The following is a 15,704-nucleotide window of genomic DNA, read 5'->3' on the forward strand; positions in this document are numbered from 1 at the left end:
ACTGTAACACACTCTTTGATATGGATTATACGAATAGAGGAAACAAACTGTTTCATGAATGCTCTTGGAAAAACTTAAATGCAAATTATTTTGTGTGTTTTAATGTGGGAAGGGGGGGGGGGGGGGGTTAGATAATTTGTAATTAAACTCAGCTTGCTTACAATAGTGTGTAAAACAACTGCTGCCTGCAATCACATTATACTTACTGTAGATGTGTGCTTCATTTTACAGTGCCACCTTTAATCATACAGGTGTCTATTTGTAATTCTATTTTTAAAGAGTCACATATCATCCACACAAAACATTTATTCTTTACTTCACTGGACATACAGGCTTGTGAAAATTAATGACAGAAAAATATTTTTACATAAATTTTCATAATTACATTAACACTAAAATATATGCTCCACAGTGCTTTACATTAAAGCTTTATTGTAACAGCCGTGAAAATGGTTTGTCCATGGAAAGGAAAAAGATGGCAGTAGGCAATAGTCTTCCAACAAGTATTTTGTGCAGGAATACAAGTCAAAAGAACATATATGTAACTATCTACTTATAATTTGACAAAAAGAGACTTTCTGGTACTGAAATTTCAAAATTGTCATTCTGCACAACTTACTGTCTTTGAAAACACAAAAGGCTGTGTCAGAAAGTACTTGCCACTTAATACTACTGATTTGCTTATGTTGGGACAAATATCTCCTCAAAGTTTTGAAGCACAAATTTCCAGCATACCTATTACATAGTTCAAGACCGTACTTTTATCACTTTCAGAGCAACACAGCTGATGTTACGTTTATGTTTTGTCTAAGTAATGAGAGATTCGGAACAGTTATTCCATGTACATTCACAATCACTGACACCATTACAAAAATGGAACGAAGTAAACGTAACAAAATTAAAGCAATACATATTTGTACAATGACTTTGGCAGCAATATCGCTGCTTAAAACTAAATCAGGAGACAATAGAAAGTGTATGAGAGAGAGAGAGAGAGAGAGAGAGAGAGAGAGAGAGAGAGAGAGAGAGAGAGAGAGAGAGAGAGAGAGAGAGAGAGAGAGAGAGAGGGGGGGGGGGAGGCAAGGAGTGAGGGAATGAGAGGGGGGGGGGGGGCGGGGGAGATGATGCAGGTACATGAACTGGCATGGCAATGGAAGTGGGAGTGCATCTGATTCGAACTATGTAAATACTTTGTGACTAAAGGAGACCACTCATCAAAAAGTAGAAGCAGTGGGGTGGGTTCCGTAGACGGAGAGGGAGGCGGGACACACTCTCCTTCTACCCACCCCACCTGACACTACTTCCCAACACAACCAGTCCACCTGCCACCTGTTGCTCTAACCGGCACCATTTAGGACCGTAGGCATGTGTGGGAGTGTGTGCGTATTTTCCTTTAGGCTGTCAAACGATAACTCCAAAAGCTAGAAGTTTTCTTCCTTTTGTGTGTGTCTATTGACAGCTCAACACTTCATAGTCTCCTTTCATCCCATAGTTTTTGTACGTTGTGAAACTGTTTCTGACAGTCTCCAGAATACTGGACAGAGCACTTTCAATATCAAACACTTCTACAAAAGAATAAAACCTTTCAAAAATCTGAATTGAATTCAACTATTTCCGTCATAGAGTAGGATTTTTTCCTTTTTTTACTGGCTGTTTTCGGCCCCATGTCATCTCAGTGATAATTTCATTACTTATGTTCTAGACCAATTGCCACAGGTACAACAGTGTCTAGCAAATACAAAATGTATTTTGAGACATTCTTATGAAAGAGAGATAAAATTGCACACATTGTAAAAATTTGGTAGGAAAGTTCTTGTAGAAATTAAATACTTTCGGATTAAAGGAGACCACTAACCAAAAAGCAGAGGCAGTGGGGTGGATTCTGTAGAGAGAGAGGGAGGCGGAACACACACTCCTTCTACCCACCCCACATGACACTACCACCCACCGCAAAATAGCATTGGCACTGTCTCTCTAACTGGCACCATTTAGTAGTGTAGGCACGTGTAGGAGTGTGTGCGTATTTTCAGGCTGTCAAACGGTAACTCCAAAAGCTAGAAGTTTTCTTCATTTTGTGTGTCTATTGACAGCTCAACGCTTCTGCTTTTTGTTAAATGGTCTCCTTTCATCCCACAGTATTCTTACATTGTGAAATTGTTTCTCACAGTCTTCAGAATACTGGATAGAGCACTTTCAATATCAAACACTTCTACAAAAGAATAAAACCTTTCAAAAATCTGAATTGAATTCAACTATTTCTGTCATAGGGTAGGATTTTTTTTCTTTTTTTACTGGCTGTTTTCGGCCCCATGTCATCTCAGTGATAATTTCATTACTTATCTTCTAGACCAATTGCCACAGGTACAACAGTGTCTAACAAATACAAAATGTATTGTATTTTGAGACACTCTTATGAAAGAGAGATTAAATTGCACACACTGTAAAAATTTGCTAGGAAAGTTGTTGTAGAATTTGAATACTTTAGGATTAAAGGAGATCACTCACTAAGATCCAGAAGTGGGTGGGGTGGGGTGCATAGAGGGAGAGGGTTGCTCTTTCCCTCTAGCCACCGCACCCGACAATAACCCCACACAGACCAGTCCACCTCCCACAAAACAGCATTGGGACTGTCAGTGTAGCTGGTAACATTTAGGGGTATAGGGAGGTGTGTGTGTGTGTGTGTGTGTGTGTGTGTGTGTGTGTGTGTGTGTGTGTGTGTGTGTGTGTCCTGTTATCTCCTGTTGTCAAAGGGTAACTCTGAAAGCAAAGCTACAAGTTCTCTTTCTTTTGCGTGTGCCTACTGACAACTCAGAACTTCTGCTTATTGGTGCATGATCTCCATTAATCCTAAAGTATTTTTATGTTGTAAAAACCTTTCTCATAGTCTTCAAAATACTGGATACAACACTTTCAATATCAAACACCCCTACAAAAAAAGAAAAGCTTTCGAAAGTCTTAATCCAGTTCATCTGTTTCCGCCAAAGGATAAGATTTTCCTTTCAGTTGCCATGTGCCCATATGGTCCCACATGCAGACTGAAAGATCATGTTCCAAGACGAAAGGATATGTCTAAAATCCATTGTTTCTTTTTCTTTCTTTCCTTGATACAGTTTCACAGAGGATGGAATGCTAGCAGCTTATTAAAATATACAAAAAAGAATGGTAAAGTACATGAAACTAAAATAACTCTGAAACATTTAAATAATTTATACCATGTGAATTACAAAACACGTCTTGCTGTATTAACTTCATACTTGGTTGAAAAATTAAAATTTGTGAAATCAACTCCATAAGATAGCGAATGGCCTTATATCTAAATACATTACAAAGGGATGCTTGTTATATAACAATGATTTTTTTCACAAGGTTTCTATGTACTGCAGTTAGAAAGTATGTGATACTTGGAACATATTTCATCACTATTACAAAAAGTATAAAAAATATTTAAAAAAACATGTTAAAAAAACTCCCAAGGCACAGACACAAATGAAACCCAAACAATTTTTCCACTATTGAGTTAGGTGAAGAATGTGTCTGGAATGGCATGCATCCTCTTTTGGATCCTCCAGTTCAGTCATGAGTAGAACACGTTTTCCTTGAAGTAATGGGAACACAGGTCAGTTCACAATGACAGAATTCAATTTCCTTCATAATCTAAGAACTAACAAGCAATTTTTTAAATACAGGATAACAAGCAGTGGTTACTTACTATTACAGCATAATGATTAGGGACCTGAAATATTTGCACTTGTGATAACTGCAAATACAGATGTGAACTTTGTCACAACATGCGAAATTACATTTACAGCCATACTCAGAAAAGTACTGTGAAGTGCGTGGCAGAGGGTAATAAATGCTACTTCATAGCAAATTGTATCCAGATGAACTATTTTATATGAGATAGTTTGAAATAGCTTCAGTTTCTGCATATTAGAATCATAAATGTAACCAGTTTTTGATTACTGATATTACACATCATTTGACAAAGCCCAATCTGGAAAGATAATGTGCATAAGAATGTGTTTCTAAAATAAAATGTACAAAAACACTACAACATATCAGTGCGCTCAATGCTTTGATGCCACACCAATGGTCTGGTATAAGATCCACACTGTGTAATTGTAATGTCGGACTCAGCCATTGAACCTAACATCTTAAAACAAAGAAACACATACATTTGTCTGCTAGCTAAAGTTCAAATTGGTATAATGTGGACACTTTAATGTGGCAGCTTCAGCTGGCAGCTGTTTTGAGCTGTGGTTGCTTAAAGTACCAGTTAAGGTTGAGCCTGAACTTCCTCATTTACTTCTCATTTTTGGGGTTCACAATCATACAGAACTTTTAAAATGATTGATATTTCATGAAAAGACGCACTGCAACTAAAAGAATACCACCCCAACTCTGTTAGATATTTCATTGCATGTCGACTTCAGCCTCTGAATGCATATACGAAGTGTGCACTACTTGAAAACAAACTTCACTGATGCCTAATCCATACTGAACACGCACAGTCCAGCGTGAAACATGCCTCATCTATCTCACATTGTTTTGCCTATCTCCAGGATATATGCAGTAAAAATTTACAGGAGACCAATCTGTACCCACTTGGTGTTTGTCGAAGTTAATTTTTATTCAAAGTTTTGCTTGTTCTAGTTACACTGTTCGTAAACCTGATCATTTAAAAATAACTGTTACATTCAGTTGATTGTTGACAAGCAACACAACAACAGCTACACACAAATTGAAAACGGTTTCCTTTTAAAGAAAATGTGAAAGCAATAGGAAAAAAGTTACAAGATCTACTGGATGCAAATTCAGATGACTATAGTGACAACAGTATTTTTGGTGGTGGTGGTGGTGGTGGTGTTGTATCTGAAAATGGAGACAATTCTGACATCGATGATGAATCTGGTGACAACGAAATGGGTGCAAATTACATCAGAAAAATGGTGAATTGTGCAAAAAGCTACCTACTCCTCAATTTCATCGCAGACAGCATAACACTGTTGCAGGCAAGTCCCGGTTGACAGCTTACACTGAAAATACTTCAAAATTATGTTGCACCATGGAACACTTCTACTCATGAAATACTGAAAGAAATTTTCCTGCACACTAATTCTGAGGGCACTCCTAAAGTCTCAAATTCATGGAATGATATTGCTTCAGAAGAACTGCTAGCATTTATTGGAGTGCATATTCTTGCAGGTGTTCTGAGAATGAAGGAAGAATTGGTAGTAAATTTATGGTTCAAAAACCCTATATTTTCAAGGACAGAATTTACTGCAACAATGGGAAGAGACAAATTTGTTAAAATTTTGTGTGCCCTTTGTCTTGATGATAAAACCATAAGACATGCATGTAGATCGTCAGACAAATTATGCCAAATTAGAAAAAAATTTGACGGTGTAATCAGCAGATTTCACATGGCTTATGCATCCAATCATTATGTTACTGTAGACAAACAGTTGGTTGCATTTTGTGGAATATGCCAGTTTCTTGTGTTGATGAAAACAAAACCAGGAAAATATGGAACGAAAGTCTGGGTCGTACCAGACACCCAAACTTCATATGCACACCATATGCGAGTATATACTGGAAGAAATAATGGGGAAAGAGAAAAGGAACAGTGTTTCTGTGTAGTCACATCTCTGGTCAGTAATTTGTATGGCACAAGCAAGGGATCACTACTGATAATTCTTTTCCTGGCTGTGAGCTAGCACAGTTCCTTCTAACAAAGAATATGACTCTGGTAGGCACAATGTGACATAATAAGCCAGAGATTCTAGAATTATTTTTGAGCAACACACAAAGGGTGATACACTCTTCCATCTTCAGTTTTACCAACGAACTAATGTTGGTGTCTTATGTGCTAGCAAAGAATAGAGCAGTAATACTTCTCTCATCCCAACATCGTGATGAAATCATGCACTAACAAAATAAGTGACTTCAAGCCAGAAATCATCATGCATTACAATGCTGCCAAAAGTGGTGGTGATGTGCTGGGCAAGTTAGTCACGGAATATACATGCTCAAGATAAACAACACAACACCCTATAAAACACTTCTTAAATTTGATTGATGATGTCTGTGTGAATGGTTTCATGCTTTGGATGACAAAAAATCTAATGTGACAGAAAAAGAAGAAATATTGCTAGTGTCTCTTACTGCTTGTTTTGGGAGAAGAAATGGTGAAAACTCATGAACAAAGAGCATAAAACGGAAAGAAATTGAGCACGCATCCTCAGAGCGATGAATTTGAAGGAGGTATCCACAAAAACTCAAAAAGTCCGAACAGCAGAAAAAATTGAATGAAGACGATGCTGAAAATGCTTTCTATGTAAATCAAGAAAATACAGGAAGACAGACTGGAAATGTGACAAATGTAATGAATGGATTTCCAATGATCACGCTGATAAGGTAACTCATGTTGTTGGCAAAAGCTGTTCTAACTGATTGTTGTCATTTTCAATTAAATTTTCTCTTGGGCAGCAAAAACAAATAGACTAACATCACACTGTAACATTAAAATAAAATTCTGATTTTAAAATACTTTACTTGGAACAAATCTGAATAAAAATGTAACTTAATGTATTTTTACTTGGTTACTAACATCCAAAACTATGACAGAATGTATCTTGTGCTCACAATAAAGTTTAGAAAATAATTTACAATATAAAATATGTCTGAAACTCTCAAAAAAGACACAGCAGGTGCAAAATATACCCACTCAGAGAAAGTTGAAAATATTTTAGCTTAGTAATCAAACTTTAAATAAAACAAATGCTAATAACAGCCTACATCTTTATTCTTCATCTCTAAACATTTGTTTCTCAACATAGTCCTCCAGGCGATGAACACATTTCTCCCTATGGGAGACCAGTTTGTCGATTATGTTACTGTAGACTGTACAAATTTTTTGACAAATCCACATCACCACCTCTGCATGCATCAATTCATTACTATCAAAGTTAAGTCCCTGATGGTGTTCTTGAAGTTCTGGAAACATCTGAAAGTCGGGTGGAGCCAAGTCAGGACTGTATGGAGAATGACCGATGGCAGCGAACCCATGGCGTCAGATTGTTGCAAATGTCGCAGCGCTTGTGTGTGGTCTGGCATTGTCATGCTAAAGGAGAGGGTGCTCCATACGTGGAAAAGCTCTTCAAATTCAAAACTCCATTATCGTACACTGTTACTCATGCACAGACATGGTAATATGTTACACACGTCCATGTTACAAGCTACAATTCAGAACCCTCTAGCGCCATAGGGCTGCAAATATATAGGCATGGAGAATAAAGATGTAGAATGTTAATAATGTTGGTTTTATTTAAAAAGCTTTAAGAGGTTTCACATTAACAATTCTGAAGAATTACTTTTCAGCCCATCCTCGTAGGTTCTTGGTATGACAGTAATAGGAGTATGGCAGTATTTAGGCAGATATTTTTATGCATTCAAATGAATAATGAGAAATATACAACATTAAGACACACAGCATTTTAAGAGAAATACAACAATGAGTACAAAGAGGTGTTTGAATGCCCTGAAGGTACATTCTAAAGTACTTACAGATCATATATCGACAATAAGAAGACATATGTTTGTCTCCACAGACCATCAGTATTAAAAATTCTAAGGAATCTGGGACTTCATTCAAAACTAATAGAACTTACTCTAACCAACACCAAATCAAAAGTAGAGTTCAGATGAGAAATTTATGAACCATTCCTCATAAAAATAGACTTGAATCAGGGTGACAGCCTATCACCATTACTATTCAACTGTGTATTGGAATATATGATGAGAGAATGGTACAAGGATAACCCACTAACTGGAAGCTACAAAAATGATATAAATTTAAATTGTTTGGGATTTGCTGCTGATCTTGCTCTCCTAGCCAATAATATTCAACAATTCAGTTAAATCCCTATAAGAAATAGCACAAAAACTTGGTCTTAGAATATCATTTGAAGAAACAAATATTATGGTAACTCATCCATCACTAGCAAACAAAATTGCAACAGAAATACAGGAAATCAGACTTGTGATAAATTTAAATATCTGACTGAAATTGTAAGATACAACCTAACTGAAAGCCAACATGGCAAAATCTACATCTACATCTACATCTATACTCCTCAAGCCACCTGACGGTGTGTGGCGGAGGGTACCCTGAGTACCTCTATCAGTTCTCCCTTGTAAATAGAACAAAAGTCACACACAACAAAAAAGCCAATCGACAGCTGTAACATTAAAACATTATAAAACAATTATACAATCACATATAGCACATGCAATTGTAACTGACTTCAGAACAACTAATACAGCTGGAACTGACAGAATACTTAAAACAGAAAGAAGAATAATTATGATATACACAAATAAAAAAATATCAAGTAAATGGGCTTGAAGCATAGTTTCAAATGAAATACTATAAAAGGAAATAGAACCAGAAATGAGCATGATCAGGAAGAAATGCATATCATTCTTTGGACATCTTGTCAGAATATCATAAAACAGGATTAGTAAGAGAATAATGGGAAAATTTTGGAATAGTATGAGTAATGATAAATGGATTACAGAAATAAGGAAGATATAAGGGAACAACTCCAAATTACAGTAGATGACCTAAAAAACAAGACAGACAGGGGTAATCTCGAACACCAGAAGGAAAAAAAAAAAAATTCAAAATAATGAAAAAGAGCAAAAATTCGTTATATAATAATAAATAATCCTTTGTATAGCCATTGCATTATTGAATTATTATTGAACAGAACTGTATTATTGAATAAGAACAACTCCTCTCATAAGGCTTTGTATGACTGACCAGAGTGGTCCAATGAAGGCCATAACATAAAATACATAATAAAATTGGCAATAAAAGCTAAATGGAAAGATGAAATAACACAGAGATAAATTATACTACATAAGTGTAATATATTGATATCCTTACAGTCTGTACTTACATTTTCTTAGTAATACCTTCATCAGCATCGAGATTGCAGAGGAAATTGTCATTTTCGTAGGTTGGGAAATAATACCTACAAAATAGGAATACCATGAAAATGTTAACCACAGTTAACAGTTACAATATGCTATTAAACACTCTCTCTCTCTCTCTCTCTCTCTCTCTCTCTCTCTCTCTCTCTCTCTCTCCCCCCCCCCCCCTCCCCCACTGTCTTCTATTTGCATTTGTATTGGGAGAGTGCACACTATATTTTGGTATAGGAAAGTTCTTGTAGAATGTAAATACTTTAGCATTGAAGGAGATCACTCACCAAAAAGCAGAAAAGTGTCGATATGCACACATAGAAGAAAGAAACTTGCTGCTTTCAGAGTTATCCTTTGACGAGCAGTTCCAATGCTATTTTGCAGCTAGTGGACAGCTGTGGTAGGTGTAGTTTCGGGTAGGTACAGCTAGAGGCAGAGGGAGTTGGGAGGCAGGGAGAGGTACTGGGGGTGACTGTCCATGGGTTGCCAGGCTGTATGGGAGGAATTTTTGGGGTGGGAGGGATGGCAACTGTTGAAATGCACGTATTGTTGCTGGTTAGTGGATTTAGTGTGGACAGAGATGTGGATAATGCCATCAGAAAGATGGAGATCAACATCCAGAAAGTTGGCGTGTTGGGTAGGAGGAGGACCAGATGAAGCAGATGGAAGAAAAAGTGTTGAGGGTGTGAAGGAATGTGGATGGAGTGTTGAGGGTGTGAAGGAATGTGGATGGAGTGTTGTGGCACTGAGTCCAGATCATGGAGATATCATCAATGAATTTGAACCAGACTAGGGATTGGGAGTTTTGGGAGGCTAGGAAGGTTTCCTATAGATGGCCCATAAACAGGTAGGCATAGAATGGTCCCATGTGTGTGTCCATGGCTGTGATGCAGATTTGTTTGTAAACCTTCCCTTCAAAGGAAAAGTAGTTCTGGGTCAGACTATACACTGACAAAAAGAAAAAAACTCCCACCACCAACAAGGAGGTGTGCGAAATAAACGAAGGTTGGTAGGCATGTTTCTACATCTGAAAGAAAGATCACGTCTATTCAGATTTCGTACCAGTAATGTAAGAGTAGTGTCACTATGAGGATGCAAATCAAGCTTGCTTTAAATACACGCTGTAATGGTCATGAGCATTAGTTACTTTGGGGACAGGACATAGTAAGTCGAAGTTGGTTGCATTTCTTTAAGCCAATGAAGGTGTCATTATCAGCAGCTCACAGAGTTTGAATGAGGTCATGTAATAAAGCTACGAGAAGCTGGATGTTCCTTTTAGTGATACTGCAGAGAGACTTGACAGGAATGTAGCCTCTGCACACGACTGCTGGCAGTGGTCATCATGAAAAGGTATGTTCACAAGAATGCTGGGCTCCAGATGGCCAAGAGGCACTATCAAGAGGGAAGATTGTCATGTTGAACGTATGGCTGTAGGAAATTATACTGTGTCTGCAGCAGCAATTCGAGCAGCAGTTAGCACCACAGTGACACAACAAAGTATTAAAAATCGGTTACTTCAAGGACAGCTCTGAGCCCGATGTCCTATAGCATGCATTCCACTGACCTAGACCACCAACGCTTGTGACTTCAGTGGCATTGAGCAAGAGCTCATTGGAGCGCAGAGTGGAAATTGTTCTATTTTATGATGAAAGCCAGTGCCAGGGATGTCCATCTGTTGGTTAGGAGGCGACCATGTGAGCACCTGCAACCAACCTGTCTGCAGTATGACTTATGGTGACTTATGGTCTGGAGTGAATTTTGTATGACAGCACAAGCACTCTTGCGGTTATCTGATGCACCCTGATTGCAAATTTGTATGTCTGTCTGGCGATTCAACTTCTTGTGCTGCCATTTATGAAACAGCATTCCAGAGGAAGGAGTAGGAGGTGGTGGATGGGTGGATTGGCAGGACTTGCAGTCAGGAGTTGGGAGAAGGGGTAGCATAGGACTGGACTAGGATGTTGTGTAGGCTGCGTGACCTCTTCAATATACCACATCATACAAAAGTCACTCCCAACACCTCACAAAACCCACAACCCAAGCTAACCAAAAATAAGGTTGCTACCATCTCCACCAAAAATCTCAGTCTCAGAGAAGTTTCAGTTCTATCCAAAGACCTAACCTTCAGCCTCACCCCAAAATTCAACCATGATTGACTTATCAAAGACCTACTTTCCTTCTCCCAAGACCTACAGTGGAAACACTTCTTTGCCACCAACTCCTCTGACCAAAGTCAACCTAATCCCAACACTGACCCTTGCATCTCCCAGTTCATACCACTATTTAACTGTAAACCTCCCACCCATCCAGCTAACCAACCCTAGTCAGTTTCGAGGAACTCCTTACCTTTAACTTGGTGTCACCATTCTTCCATGGGTTTCTTCCTACGAACACTAAACTTTCGGCAGAATGAAAGACAACCATACACAACCTGAAAACAGATCCAGACCTAATCATCCTCCCTGTAGACAAAGGGTCTACACTGTTGTGATGAGACATAGCGACCATCTGACAGAAGGCCTCCGCCAACTATATGAATCTTCCATGCACAAGCTTGGCCAGAATGATCGCATCCCGGAAGTCCAAAATAACTTCCGATCCATACTGAAACCCATAGGTCCTCCTCAGAACCTCTCACCTCTGTCCATACCTCTCCTCATCCCAGCAACGCCCTGTACATCCACCTTCTACACGATCCCCAAAATCTACAAACCCAACAATCCCCAACGTCCCATTTTAGCTAGCTATTGTGCTCTCACCGGAAGAATTTCCTATTAAATCCCTTATTGACCATCACCTCCAACCAGTATCCTTAAACCTAGCCTCCCATCTCAAAGATACTAATGACTTCCTTCATCAATTTTCCACCATACCCACCCCTTTACCTCATGGATCCCTACTTGTTGCTGTTAATGCAACCTCTCTAAACAGCAACATCCCTCATGCCTATGACCTTGTCAGTATTGAACACTATCTCTCCCAATGCGCTTCAGACTCCAAATCTGTCTCCTCATTCATTGTTGGTAAGGTTACCAACTAAACTGATGAAACAAATCGCAATATCAAGAAACAATTAATGTAGAATAATGAAATTTTTGAAATATATCTGTCTACGTACCATATTTAAGCAATTATCATTGTAAGTTCACAGTTTAATGTAGGCACGAGAAAAGCCATTGCAAATGCGAAGTTCTGGTACATTTATAACTGGTGTAACTGCCAGAACGTTGAATGCAAGCTTGCAAACATGCATGTATTGTCATACAGGTGCTGGATGTAAGTTTGGGGATGGTGTTCCATGGCTTTTGCACATGGTTCACCACTACAGGGATGATTAATACTGGTTGTGGATGACACTGATGATGCCATCTGAAGGTGTCTCATACGTGCTCAATTGGAGACAGCTCTGGCGATGGCGCTGGCCAAGGCAACATGTCAGCACACTGTACAGCATGTTGGGTTACAGCAGCAGTATGTGGACAAGAGTTATCTTGTTGAGAGAAATATGCTGCTAAGGCCGCGCCACCTGTGAAAGCAGCTGTCATGTACTAACTCTGCTACAAACACTGCACAGCCTTTTATGTTGGTATGACTACCAACGACCTGTCCATCAGGAAGAATGGCCACTGCCAAACTGTTGGCAAGAACACAGTCAAGCACTCTGTGGCACAATATGCTTAATTTCAATAGCTGCTTCACAATCTCAGCCATTTGGATCCTTCCCTTCACCACCAGTTTCTCTGAATTATACAGACTGGAATTGTTCTTACAATGCATCCTCCACTCCTGTAATCATCCTGGCTTCAAACTCGGGGAACCTACTGTCCCCACACACTCACCCAACAGTTCCCGTTCCTCCATCCTGTAACCCCATCCCACTTCATGTCCCCATGTCACCTTTAATGCATGCCGCTTCCTATTAGCTGCTACAGTCATGCCAGCCCATATATGTGCCACCATTCCCAACCACATTCCTAGCCAGCAAACCAGCCACCTCCTTCCACCCCCATTCCTCCTCCCTGCTTCTTGCCTCCTCCTCCCTCTGTCCAACCCACCAGATATAACCCCCACCCACCACAACCAGTCCACTTGCTACAAAATAACAATGGCACTGTCAGTCAACTCTGAAAGCTAGCAATTTTCTTTTCTTTTGTGTGTGCCTATCAACAACTCAACACTTCTGATTTTTGATGAGTGGTCTCATTTATTCCTGAAGTATTTAAACACTATATATTTTATCATTCACCAATTTGCATGTGAAAAGTGGGGTGTAAAAATAAGACCAGACACATTTATTGTGATGTCTTGCCTGATAATGTGACCCACCTCTCATGATTACATTACAACACGTGTCAAATGGCGAGTTCTTGAACTGACCCGAGTTGGCCATTATGATTGGTTGTACTTATGTGTACATTTGGAAATCACTCGACAGTAATGGAGACAAAATAAATGATAATTTTACTTCATAATAACAGCCAGTGTGGTAAAATGTTATCATTCACACTTATACTTACTTTATCTGTCCCTGGTGTTATATTGTGTTCAGATAGGTAAATTATCTTCTCAGATATTTATACAGCTTCTGAATAAACAATTAGGTTATGTACCTCATTTTGTGATTCACCTATCTATTGTGATGAAATAAGCTATTGACAGTATTCAGTGGTTTCTTATACACATTTTATACTGCTTAACTATAGATAATTAATTATCATGACACTGGAGATCATTAATCATTAGGCTCCAATTTTATGTCATGGTAAGCCCCCAATGCATCTCTGCAAGAAGCAGCAAGCTGGGAACACCAACTCCACCGGAGTATAGCTGCCAAAGGGAACTACTTTGAAGAAGACAATGATGTTGTTTGAAAAAAATAAATAAATACTGGTAACTAAAAACTTCAATATATAAAAAAATGATCTCATTACTTTTCTCTCACACCCGGTAGATCTTAAGGTATGCATTCTAAAGCTCATGTTTACTAGACTTTTTTTAATTAGAATGATCACTCCTGTCATACCCCATTCCTCCTGGGCCACCCTGTATACTAAATTGTTTTCACATCTATGAATAAATGAAAATTCTTTTAAAAATTAATCAACTTTCGTTTCAAAAAATTATCATCTGAACAGCACACTTTGATATAACAAACAAATTAAAGTGCTCATCGACCTGAAAACCGCACTGAAACTCCACAATGCATAACTAGGCACCATCCTACTAGAAGTGGTGGGTGTTTCTTCAGGTGACACGTGAAAGAAAAAATGGAAAATACTATTATTAGATGACACGATAAGGCACCTATTTAGGAACTGTGGGGTGGATAAACTCTTCCACAGAGTTAATTATGAGGTAAAAACAATGTTCTTAGAGGTGTGTCACAAAATATTGTCACGTTCTCACAGTCCACCATAATGTGGCTAACACTTTAATTTCAGAACAGTTCAGAGTATAGCTTTATATTTTTCACATACAAGAACAACTGTCATATCTGCATAAGTGTGAGAGAAAAAGAAAAAGGAAAAACAATAATCCCATATGACAAGGTTTTGAGAAAAGTGTGAACCTTTGGATTTGTGGGCTGACACCTACCCAAGAACAACACAAGTCCAGCTAACACACACACACACACACACACACACACACACACACACACACACACACACAACTGGGGAAATGTAGCTGCAAAAGTTTGTGTGTGTACTCTACAATTCTGAAGAGGGATTAATCCGAAAGTCTTATTTACATACCTTATGACTGCTCAATGCCTCAACTATTAGGAGATATTACAGTGAAATAAGCACCCTTAGCTGCTTACAGGTGTTGACATACGTCAACGGGGACAGATGAAAATGTGTGTCTCGACCGGGACTCGGACCCGGGATCTCCTGCTTACATGGCAGACGCTCTATCCATCTGAGCCACCGAGGACACAGAGGATAGCGCGACTGCAGAATTTATCTCTGGCACGCCTCCCACGAAACCCACATTCTCAACGTATTGTCCCGCACTTCATTCGTAGTGCCCCCACCCATTATACTCATTACTCGCAGCGCGTTGCTGATCCCCGTAAGAGTTTGGGCACTGTTTGTGCATTCACACAGAAGAAGATGGTCAAGTGGCCAGTGAGCCTTAACTATATATATATATACACTAAGATGGTATCTGTTCTTTCGGACCTGTCCGAAAGAACAGATACCATCTTAGTATATATTAGGAGATACACTGAATTTAATTAAAGAAAGGAGAAGATATACATATTTAGCAAGTGAAGCAAGCAACAAGAACTACACACATCTAAATAACGAGACTGATAGAAAGTGCACAATGATGAAGGAAGAACATCTTTGGGAGAAGTGCAGTTATACTATGGAATCATCTGCATTATGGGAAAGTTGCATGCCACATGTAGAAAAATTAAAGAAATCTTTGGGAAAAAGAGAAGCAACTGTATGAATATCAAGAACTCAAAAAGAAATATATTAAAGCATTAAATCAATGAAAAAACTTAGCAGATAATATTATGGAAAGGGAAGAAGGCGATGATGATAAGATGGCAGATTTGATGATGTGAGAAGAATTTGACAGAGCAATGAAGATTTAAGTTGAACCAAGACGCCAAGGGGAGATGACATTCCATCAGAGTTATTGAGATGCTTGAGAGAACCAACCAGGATAGAACTATTCCATTTGCTCACCAAGATACATGAAAC

General features: G+C 38.7%; 1 protein-coding gene across 2 annotated transcripts in view; it reads right to left on the reverse strand.

Annotated features, from left to right (window-relative positions):
• Positions 1-288: 288 nt before the first annotated feature.
• The window catches only part of LOC126298628 (zinc finger protein 277), a 121,748-nt gene continuing 106,332 nt past the window's right edge, over positions 289-15,704 (reverse strand). For both annotated transcript variants that reach the window (XM_049990038.1, XM_049990037.1), the window contains exons 8-9: positions 8,964-9,038; positions 289-3,595 (exon numbers count right to left, since the gene is read on the reverse strand). In XM_049990038.1, the coding sequence (XP_049845995.1) occupies positions 3,571-3,595; positions 8,964-9,038 (100 nt within the window). In that variant the 3' untranslated portion in view covers positions 289-3,570. The remainder of the gene's footprint in view (positions 3,596-8,963; positions 9,039-15,704) is intronic.

This window comes from Schistocerca gregaria, chromosome X (assembly GCF_023897955.1).
Source record: "Schistocerca gregaria isolate iqSchGreg1 chromosome X, iqSchGreg1.2, whole genome shotgun sequence".
NCBI lineage: Eukaryota > Metazoa > Arthropoda > Insecta > Orthoptera > Acrididae > Schistocerca > Schistocerca gregaria.